A 12,218-nucleotide genomic window follows, 5' to 3' on the forward strand; every position below is an offset into this window, starting at 1 on the left:
GAACGGGCCTTAGTTCTATAGGTGGATGCCGTTTCGAAATATCGCCAAAAAGGTGCACCAGGGGTGACTCTAGAATGTGTTTATACGATACGGGTATCAAATTAAAGGTATTAATGAGGGTTTTTAAAGGGAGTGGTGGTTGTTGTATAGGTGGTCGCATTTTCGAAATATCGCCATAAAGGTGGACCAGGGGTGACTCTAGAATTTGTTTGTACAATATGGGTATCAAAAGAAAGGTGTTAATGTGTATTTTAAAAGGGAGTAATCCTTAGTTCCATAGGTGGACGCCGTTTCAAGATATCGCCAAAAAGGTGGGCCAGGGGTGACTCTAGAATTCGTTTGTGCAATAAGGGTATCAAACGAAAGGAGTTAATTAGTATTTTAAAAGGGAATGGGCCTTAGTTCTATAGGTGGACGCCGTTTCGAAATATCGCCATAAAGGTGGACCAGGGGTCACTCTAGAATGTGTTTGTACGATATGGGTATCAAATTAAAGGTACTAATGCGGGTTTTAAAAGGGAGGGGTGGTTGTTGTTTAGGTGGTCGCATTTTCGAAATATCGCCATAAAGGTGGACCAGGGGTGACTCTAGAATTTGTTTGTACAATATGGGTATAAAACGAAAGGAGTTAATGAGTATTTTAAATGGGAGTGTGCCTTAGTTCTATAGGTGGACGCCGTTTCGAGATATCGCCATAAAGTGGGACCAGGGGTGACTCTAGAATGAGTTTGTACGATATGGGTATCAAATTAAAGGTATTAATGAGAGTTTTAAAAGGGAGTGGTGGTATTTGTATATGTGTAGGCGTTTTCCAGATATCGACCAAAATGTGGACCAGCGTGACCCAGAACATTATCTGTTGGATACCACTAATTTATTTATATATGTAATACCTGCCAAGATTTTAAGGGTTTTTTATTTCGCCCTGCAGAACTTTTTCATTTTCTTCTACTTAATAATGGTAGGTGTCACAACCATTTTATAAAGTTTTTTCTAAAGTTATATTTCGCTTCAATAAAACAATCCAATTACCTTACCATGTTTCATCCCTTTTTTCGTATTTGGTATAGAATTATGGCATTTTTTTCATTTTTCATAATTTTCGATAACGAAAAAGTGGGCGTGGTCATAGTCGGATTTCGTTCATTTTTCATACCAAGATAAAGTGAGTTCAAGTAAGCACGTGAACTAAGTTCATTAAAGATATGTCGAGTTTTGCTCAAGTTATCGTGTGAACGGCCATGCGGAAGGACAGACGGACGACTGTGTATAAAAACTGGGCATCAACCGATTTCGCCTATTTTCACAGAAAAGAGTTAACGTCATAAAATCTATGCCCCTACCAAATTTCAAAAGGATTGGTTAATTTTTGTTCGACTTATGGCGTTAAAAGTATCCTAGACAAATTAAATGAAAAAGGGCGGAGCCACGCCCATTTTGAAATTTTCTTTTATTTTTGTATTTTGTTGCACTATATCATTACTGGAGTTGAATGTTGACATAATTTACTTATATACTGTAAAGCTATTAAATTTTTTCTTAAAATTTTACTTAAAAAAAATTTTTTTTAAAAGTGGGCGTGGTCCTTCTCCGATTTTGCTAATTTTTATTAAGCGTACATATAGTAATAGGAGTAACGTTCTTGCCAAATTTCATCATGATATCTTCAACGACTGCCAAATTACAGCTTGCAAAATTTTAAATTACCTTCTTTTAAAAGTGGGCGGTGCCATGCCCATTGTTCCAAATTTTACTAATTTTCTATTCTGCGTCATAAATTCAACTCATCTACCAAGTTTCGTCGATTTATCTCTCTTTTGTAATGAATTATCGCAATTTTTCGGTTTTTCGAAATTTTCGATATCGAAAAAGTGAGCGTGGTTATAGTCCGATATCGTTCATTTTAAATAGCGATCTGAGATGAGTGCTCACGAACCTACATACCAAATTTCATCAAGATACCTCAAAATTTACTCAAGTTATCGTGTTAACGGACGGACGGACGGACGGACATGGCTCAATCAAATTTTTTTTCGATCCTGATTATTTTGATATATGGAAGTCTATATCTATCTCGATTCTTTGAATATATGTACAACCAACCGTTATCCAATCAAACTTAATATACTCTGTGAGCTCTGCTCAACTGAGTATAAAAATAGGTGTGAGGATGCAAAGTTTCACGTTTTTTGTGGGCTGCATGAAATAGCTATGATATCTATGAATCACTTGTCTTAACAATATATAACGTAAACGTAAGTATTTGATAAAATTTGATGCTTCTAGCCGTAAAAAAGGGGGAAAAATGACAGTTTATATGGGGTATATAAAATATCTACCTCCGATCTCTATGATTTTTTCAGACAACAATACATGCTATATACGTAAGCATTTGGTAAGCATTTTCTCTTAAAATGGGGCAGTAATTACGAAAAGCATCTTATATGAACAATCGGTTGTGGGGATATATGACGATCTCATCAATTTTTTCAGACCTATCCATTTTCCTTTAAGGAATTACAACTTTGAGACTCGTTAATATACCATTTCATTTTCATGAAAGATATAAAAAAATTTGTGTCGTAAGTTATGTGCAAGTTGGTGCTTTTTTTTGTGACAAGAAAAATTATGATGAAATGCTAAAATCGTGTCATTTGCTGGGCACGGAGCTTTACAGTAATTAATCAAAAACTATGAACCAAAAATTTTAGCTCGTTATGCATACACAACTTTAGAGTTAACGCTATTTAATAGTATAAAGGTCTTTAGAACAACTTGATACTTGAGGAAGATATGGACTTTACGCAAAGCTTCATATACCCACAACTTTCAAAAATGTAGCCGCGTTATTTTGATCAATCAGGGGAGATATGTGCGAGGTATCCATACTAGTTTCCCAAATTTATGAATCGTCGGTAAAAATGCAAGACAGCGCATAGAACTTTTGCAAAACCGCGTAAACGTCATTTGTGTCAAAAATGAGATACACTCACCAGAGACTTCTGGTATTAGGCCCTATTCGTTAGTGACACATACTAGTCGATGTTTCGGAAGTTAAATGACAGTTAGCGGCGTCATTGCAAAACCGCGGGCAAACGGACAAATTATGACTACAAACTGCGGTTATCTTACTTGGTGAGAGATGCTGAACTTGCGCTCATACGTAAAAACATCCCAATTTTCAAAATTTAACTGTAAGAAATTTCCATTCATGCATATTTTTGTTTACTAATATTGTATTAAAAAATATGTATAAAATAAACAAATGTGTTCAGTTCGGTATTATATATGTACATTAGCGTGCCGAGTTTTTATGACGGTTTGTTTTTTCTCTCAATTGTGGTCCCCGAAACAAAAAATTTTAAAATATAAGAACATGTGTATAATTCTAAAATATTTTTAATTCTTCCAATTTTGAAGTTGATGCTAAGTAATTCCTCTCTATGTTATTCTATTTCTTAACGGTCCTTTTAAAAATCTATTGCATCGCATTTCGTAAATATATATCAGAAATATTTGGGGTTATAAGATAAATATTTGTACTGAATTTTGTGTTGATGTGTCAACTAGTCTTCGAGTTTGGCCCCCAAAACATTAGAAACCTCCGAAGAGATTTTAGGCAGAGCTTCCCTTCCAATTTTTGTCGTGCTCCTTTTAATTTTTACTACAAATTGAAAGAACGGGACCTACATGTTTTACGCCTACTCCAAATCACTTCCGAGGGGCAACCCCGATCAGAAAAACGTGTTTCTAATTGGAAAAACTTGTTGCAAAATTGTTGATGTTGGTTTGCACGGGAATTGAACCCAGGATCATTGGTGCGGTAGGCGGAGGCTACCACAACACCGGAGCGGCGGCAGATGCTTTCTTAAAAAGAAAGGTTGCCCAGCCCATTTAAAAAACTTATTTAATTAATGGTTTTTTCGTTCTGAATACACCTTTTATATAAAATAGCGTTAATACAAATATATAGATATGGCCTTTTATATTCACCAACGAACTCTAAAAAAATTCTTTGGTTCCTTACCGATTTTGTCCATTTTTCAAAGTGCCATTCTTAAAGGGTTATAACTTTTTTATTAATGACCAACAATATTTGAAAAATTGGGGTCCTATTTTAATATTCTGCTGCCCGAGGAATATTTCGAAAACTTCAAAGGACAAAATAACTCATTTTATGACCACTAATATTTTAAATATTGATTTTGTCATAAATTGTCGGTTATTTTAGCTGCAATATTTTCTGTAAAATCATATATTAAAAAATGGGCGTGGTTATAGTCCGATTTCGCTCATTTCAAACATGGATGGGAGATGTGAGTCAAGGGATCCCCATATCAAATTTCAATAAAATATTTAGAGATTAAGTCAAGTTATCACAGACGAACGGATGATTAGTTTAAGTTGTGTCGAGCCACCGCTATGCGAACAGAATTTATATACTCTGCGAGCTTTGGTCTGAATTTTGTCAAAAATTATTACGTTTCTGTGACTTATATTAAGAAAATCCTTCTTTACAAAACCGCGCATACGTAGGTATTGAGCTAAATAAAAATTTGCAAAACCGCATATGATGCAATGGGTGGAAATATTTATTGATATTTATTCAAGGTTATTCATAGCTGTGGATGATCTAGCCGTAGGTTTCCCTCACTGCAATTTAACCTCAATTGTGACGATATCTATTCTCTTATTTACTTACCTACGATTTTGATACCAGGTCTTCACTTGACAATCACTTAACTCCAATTTATTAGCCAACTCCATTCGATCTTGCACACTTAAATATTTTTGACGTTCAAATGACTTTTCCAAAGTCTGAAGCTGATGATCAGTGAATGCAGTTCTCGCTTTTCTTTGCTTCTTTGTCAATCCCATTAAACTGTCACTTTTACTGCTGTAAGCGTCTTCATCTTTACCACCTGTAAATTGAAAAATGAAAAAGGATTAAGTGATAACAATATTACGGAAAATATTAACGGTATATACGAAAAAAGTTGGTAGCGTCAATCGAAAAAAAATTTTATTTGGCATTGCTCATCCATTCATTGGTCTATCCACCAGTCTATCCGTCCGAAGGGTCATACTGAAACAAATTTTTGCAATAACTTTCATTTAGAGAAATGTATTGTTAAGAAATTCAACGTACCACTTCTTCTAACCAAGACTCCTACTAAAAATGGGCGTAGTAAGTATATAGGTGTGGTACATCAAATATTTATATAAATACAATTCTGTGATAATTCAGTACTTAATGGCATATCAGTGTAATTTGATTGAAATAATGAAAAAGGAAAAAATTTTAGAGAAGCAATTCCGTAACGATGACTTAAATACGTATTTAACTATAACGGACGTGGCATCGCCTACTAAGGCCGATCATATCTTTTTAAAAAGCTTTGTATCGAATTCGAGAACCGTTGAAGACATAGTGATGAAATTTGTTATCCATATTTCCTATTCAATAAGGAGCTGCCGTTAGCAAAAATCACAAAATCCGTTGAAAACCCCGCCCCCTTTCTATAAAAAAAGAAAGCTACATGTTTTATACCGATTCCCACACTTAAAAAAAAGTTTTCTTATTTTAAAAACTTGTTTTTAAAGATTTTTATTTTGCTTTCCCATAGCTTTGAATCCAAGACTTTCGGCATAGGGGAGCGTAGCATGCTACCACCACACCACGGCAGCAGTCTCCACTTTTTATATAAAATTTAAAATAGATCTTTAAAGTTACATGGCTATCATCCGATCAAACATACGGCACCAGATCTCGACTATATTGAGATAGATGACGATATTCCACCAGTAAAGATTGAAAATGTTACCAAAAATTCGCCCAAATAAATGAAAAATAAAAAATAAATAAATCGACGTTCACAGAGTGATTAGATTTTGGAGGCAACTCTTCCCTTCCGTCTTAATGGGAGGCAGCGATGAAGTTTCCAGCACAAATACTCCGATTGACTGTTTATTATACTCAGCGTGTTTTGCACACAGAGTATATTAACTTTGATTGGATAACGGTTGGTTGTACAGGCGTGGCACCACCCGCTTGTGATAAAATCAATTTTATAGATATTATTAATCATAAATCAAAAATGGTTAAACCTATCGTAACAAAATTCGGCAGAAAGGTTTCTATTGCTATAAGGAATGCTTTGAAGAAAATTAACGAAATCGGTCAAAGACCACGCCCATTTTTATATAAAAGATTTTTAAAAGGGTAGTGGACGAATAAAATAAGCTATATCTTTGCAAAAAAGAGCTTTGTGTTATTAGAATTTTACTTTCTCCCACTTTCTCCACTTTCTCTCATTTCCCAAGTGGATTTATAACAATAAATAGGAAAAACCTCAAATTTAAAAAAAACGTGCGTGGCACCGCCCCCTTTATGACTGAGCAATTTTCTATGTTTCGTGAGCCATAACTCGAAGAAAAATTAACGGATCGTAATAAAATTGGGTACACAAATTTTTCCTATAGCAAGAAATATTTAAAACAAAAATGGACGAGATCGGTTTAAGACCACGCCCACTTTTATATAAAACAAGGTTAAAAGGGTCGTAGACTAGAATAATAAGCTATAACTTAGCTAAAAATTGTTTTGAATCAATGATATTTCACTTATCAAGTTTTATTGTAAGAGGAAATGGGGAGACATTTTTTTTAAACGGGCGGTGCCACGTGTTATGTAGAAAAGTAATTTATCTGAAATGAAATGTACAACTGAAGCTGACGCTGAGTATATAATGTTCGGTTAGACCCGAACTTAGGCACCTTTACTTGTTTATAATACATAGTGCAGAAAATTTCTATGAAAGTATATTAGATATGTAGTTTTTTATGTTGTTAGAAAAATTTGTAGAAATGATATCTGTGTCACATATTTTTCAGTATTTCAATAGTTTTGGAGGGAACTGCATCCCCCACGTGGATCCGCCGCTGCATTATAATTAGTTTGGTCTAGTCATTGAAAAAAATTAACCGCAGTCAATTACCTACTAATCAAAACAAATGACTTAAGAAACGAACTTCCTCTCGTAGTTATTAACATAGTAAATATAATATTAACTTTCATATAAAAATAAAATAAACAAATATTAAGCTATTATTTTAAGGTTTGAAGTGCTGGTATATTAGTTTGGATAACTTATGAACTTGAAACTGAATAAGTAAATACTTGCTGCCGTACTACAGATTCGTGTTTTTACGCATAAATACATTTATTTAAGCTAAGCTCTTCCTTATATTTCTTAGCGTGCAAAAGCAATGCATTCTCAGGTAAGTGCATACATTTTTTAAAATATAGACCACGAATATATTTCCGCAGTGCGAATGTTACGTGTAAATTTTACTACACCACAGACATTACAACATAAATGCATAAAAAGATACCCACCAAAAACTGGCATAAGCAGTTGTAACCTATCCCTATCGGTACTCTTAACGGACAAACATTTTATGTTAACCGGGGATTGCCCGTATTGCTTTAAATGTATGAAAACATTTATTTCAAGCAATAAAAAAAAAAAATGTTCCCAAATTATTAAATAAATTTTATGTTAGCATTGCTCATCTATTCATTGGTCTATCCGTGAGCCTATTTGTCCGAGGGGTCATCATAGCAGGTTTTTTTTTTTGTTTTTTTGCAATAATTTTCATTTAAAGAAATGTTTTGTTCAACACAACTACTTCTTCTGACAGCGACTAATACTCCTGTACAAAATAAATATTATTTCAAGATTAAGCATAATTCTGTGATAGTTAATACTTAGCGGTATATATCCGTCATTGATAAAGCCAAAATGCTAAATTTTTATAAGATAAACTTTGTAAGGTTTTATGTATTTAACTATTTTGAAAAAAAAAAGCGCGTGAACATTCTACATTTTCCAGCAAGTTAATGTGAATTTATAAAAAAAAATTTGGTAAGAAATTTTTGAGAGTTATTTAATTTTTCAATTTGTTTTTCTATTTTATTATGCCTTTTTTTCAACTATTTTTTTTCTCAAGATGATACTAATCTCCAATATTCATACTTTGCACTAGTGTAAAGGCAGATAAATGCCTTTAACCACTCAGCCATATAAATGTCCGGCTGCTCGTTTTGCAATTGGGATCTAAGTATTGCCTTTTTGTTGCTATTCCTTTATTCACCCTTTAAGCACATACTAATTCTATATGCTTTTTAATCTAAATTGTGTGGAATAATTTTTCGCGGGCCCTAAGAGCTTAGTAGCATTGGGTTTTTTTATAGAATTGGTGTTATAAGCGTACTTCCGCCGTACTATCGCTAATATCAATCACGAAAAATTTTATTGTTTTGAGAAGCATTCCCATTATTGAAAAAAAAATTTATTTGAGTGTAAAATTGATATCTGTGTCACTGATTTACAGAGCTTCGATGCTTTTTGGGGGGAACTCAGGCGGCAATTAAGCGAATAATCTCGCACAGTACTTCATAAATAAGTGTTCTGGGATGCTAAGAAGCATTGGAAAAACTTCGCTCAATCCGGACTATATATCTATATTATGTTCCTGATCACAAAGGATAGAAGATAACGAAAAGGCCGATATGTTGGCAAAGGAGGGTGCAACACTCGCCGAAATGACAACAGACGTACTTGAAACTACCTTCTGGCGTCACATGCTTATAAGTTAGGCCTTGGCAGTAACACCAGATATAGGAAGTGCGAGCTGCAGGTAGAAACAGTTGAGCACGTTTTGTGGTTGTGTCCTGGGCTCGCCAGGTCAAGGTTCCAGCTATTAGGGTCGGCGGAGTTGCTCGAGGCAAGGCCTTCGAAAACATCTAGTATATGCCAAGAGGACGCCGTTATTTTACAAACAAAGCCTGGTATCTGATTTGGGTTCTTCCGTTTGGTCGTCAAACTAATTCGAATATGCCTTATAGAATGAAATTCTGATGCAATAAACCTTTTGCCATACGAAATAAGCCTTATATAAAGCTCAAATTTCTTGCTGGGTATTTACATGCTATAAACATACATATACATATATATGGGGTATTCCATCCCATTTCGACCAATTTTGAACCCGACCCCTTTAGAATTAGCTGAAAGTTTTTCTTCTTTTTCTAGCTTACGAAAGACGTTTTTCACACGTTTTTCAAATTTTTTCATCCAATTCAAAAAAAAATATGAATTTTTAAAAAAACACCGTTTTTGTTTTCAAAATGCTATAACTTTTTCAAAAATTGACCGTTTGGGATCTTCTTTTTTTTACATTTGTTTTTAAATGTAATTTTCGGAAAAAATTCTAAAAAATGTTTAAAGTTTTTTTTTTTGTATTTTTTCAGTTTTTCGAGATTTTTCGAATTTTGCCCTTTTTTTCTCATAAAAAACTTCAATCAATTCTGCAATCATCCCCACTAATTCCGGAGGGGGCCGAGAACTTTTTTTTTCATTTAATTGAAAAAAAAACTTTAAAATGTTTTTTTGTATTTTTTCCGAAAAGTACATTTAAAAACAAATTTAAAAAAAAAAGATCCTAAACGGTCAATTTTTGAAAAAGTTATATCATTTTGAAAACAAAAGCGGTGTTTTTTTAAAAATTCATAACTTTTTTTGAGTTGGATGAAAAAATTTGAAAAACTTCTGAAAAACGTCTTTCGTAAGCTAGAAAAAGAAGAAAAACTTTCAACCAATTCTAAAGGGGTCGGGTTCAAAATTGGACGAAATGGGATGGAATACCCCCTATATATGTACATGTGTAGGCATGTGAGTTTGAATGTAAGTGCTTGAGGTTGCATTTTTTGTTGTTATTGTGTCTATACTACTAAATAACTTAAGCTAAATTGCATTAAACATGGTTAAATGCGCAACTGTTATATTATTATTTTTCTTTTGCACTGCAGGGAAACACAACGTTTTGAACCACTTAATAGTACAAGTGCTGTTTTTTGCAATATTCGTTTTAATAATTGCGAGTCTATCGTTGTTAGCATCGATGTTGTTGTTTAGTGCAACAACAACATGAAAGAGCAAACAGTCGGTTCCTACATGCTTTACTTTTTTTTATAATTGCTTAAATCAGCTGCCTTTGCTGGTTTGCGTTACTCCATATTACATATTACTAACATGCTTGGATGTTTACAAGCATCTATTTGTGCATATGTATGTAATATGTATATACGATTTATTTCCGACGGCTTCTGCATGGATACCCATCAAGAAATTTGCATGTGAAACAAATTGTATTTATTTGATGAGTAGATAGATCCTAGCGCTGAAATGAAGATTTGATAACAGTCCTATAGCGTTTCCTTTTCTAGAAAAAGTGTTACGCTTTTTGTACGCTGCGCAGGGGTTGTAAATGTATTTTGTTCTATTCTAAAAAGCCGGCAACATCTTTGCGGAGTATTTCGTTGTTTTGTGAAAATTTTTTCCTGCTCGCAACGCAAAAGCATAACACTTTTACCCTGCAAAAAATGAAGGTGTGGGTTGCGGTGTAACCCTGCTAAAACAGCTGATCGTGACAACTTATTTTCGCAACTTCAACCATTTTTAGCGAAAAAATTTAAATAGAGTCAATATTTGCTAATGAATTTTTATCATTATTGATTTATATATTGGCTTATTGTTTATGAAAATCAGCGGTGGCCATTTATGTTCTTTTCATGCACTATAAAAGTTGAAACTTTTCTGGGTTAGGAGTAACTCTCTTAAGGTTTAACCATTTATGTAGGCAAACTTTTTTTCAGAAAAGAAAACGCTATTATTTGTATTTTATAAAAAGTCACATAATATCGTTTAGATAAAGCCTTATTTATTTATCACTGATATCTCTGAAAGCGATATCAACCAGTTAATGGTATTTCTTACGAAAAGCGTATATGAAAACGGCTTCAATATTATATTATCATTGGGGCATGGATAGCATAACAATATTTATTAGTGGGACAGAATTATACAATTTCATTTATTCTAGTATCCATAGATTTCCCGCAGTGTGATGTATAGAGGGGTTTTAACCCTTACCTCGATAGGAGTTCAAAAAACAAAGAAAAATTTGTTCAGCATCCTGTCAAAGCAGCGAAATTATAAATTTCTCGATGTTTTCTCTACTTTTTTTTATTTTCACCTTTGCACCCGGGCAAACACAAAAAAGCTTTTAATTAAATTACTCGGATAATGATATCGCACGTTTTATTGCAAAATTTTCATTTTTTGAGAAATTATGATATTGTAACGAATTTGCTGCAAATCCTCTTATTTGCAATCCTCTGCTAAGTTCGAATCACTAAACTGTTGAATAAATAACTCCAATTTGTAATAATGCAAAATGGCCTTTATTAAAGTACTTCACAATAACAAACTGTGCAACGAATGGCTTGCTTAATAGCTCAATGAAACTCTACTATTCAAAATAACACTGCTATTGCTCGCTAGATATCGTCTTAATCAAACTGCTTGACAACTCAAATCAAACTGAATTACTTCTTACTCGCCTGCCCCGCTTTTATAGTTTACGCTGCATACTTCTAGGCTCTTCGATTTCCAGAAGTTACTAGTTAGTTTCGGCTACAAAATCGCCAGCCACAACTACGTGCACAAATTATTGCTCTCTCTTGTGACAACTCAGATAAGATATATGCATGTGTTTGTGCATTGTCGCTCCGCTGCTCGTATACGTACATATGTGTAGACGCAATTATTTATTCGTTTATGTAGATACATAATGATGTGAATGTTTGTAGTTTACAGTCTCTCGCGCATACATAGGCGTATAAGTAAATGCATCTGTGTGTGACATCTTTCGGCTGTCTTATATATGTGTATACATGATTTGATTATTGACGTAAATACTGCTTATCGTGGCCTTGGCATCGCCTTAGTGATGGTATAACTTAGTGATGTTAATATCCGTGACACTGCCCTCCACCTAAGTCTGATCGTCCCGATCAGACAAATCTCCCGATCTAAACGTTGCCAGGCTTTCCAAATGGACCACTTTCATTTTGCTTCGTGGTTTACCGATGGTTTGTATGCGGTACACTACATCGTTGATCCGTTTTACAGCTTTGTGTGGGCCTTCCCAATTACACTGCAATTTCGGGGACAAACCTTTTTTTCGTTGCGGGTTGTATAACAGCACCAAATCTCCTTCCTGAAAACCTTCTGAATTAATGCTTTATCATATCTGGCTTTCATCTTTTCACTCATAATCTTTGTTCGTTGCCTTATCAGATCATGTATTTC

At 34.0% G+C, this 12,218-nt stretch overlaps 1 protein-coding gene across 1 annotated transcript in view; it reads right to left on the reverse strand.

The window, feature by feature from the left end:
- Positions 1–12,218, reverse strand: part of LOC137247520 (homeobox protein B-H2-like) — a 48,085-nt gene that overhangs the window by 17,074 nt on the left and 18,793 nt on the right. The window contains exon 2 of the mRNA XM_067778510.1: positions 4,703–4,922. Within this exon, the coding sequence (XP_067634611.1) occupies positions 4,703–4,922 (220 nt within the window). The remainder of the gene's footprint in view (positions 1–4,702; positions 4,923–12,218) is intronic.

Source organism: Eurosta solidaginis, chromosome 4 (genome assembly GCF_040869045.1).
Source record: "Eurosta solidaginis isolate ZX-2024a chromosome 4, ASM4086904v1, whole genome shotgun sequence".
In the NCBI taxonomy this organism is placed as follows: domain Eukaryota; kingdom Metazoa; phylum Arthropoda; class Insecta; order Diptera; family Tephritidae; genus Eurosta; species Eurosta solidaginis.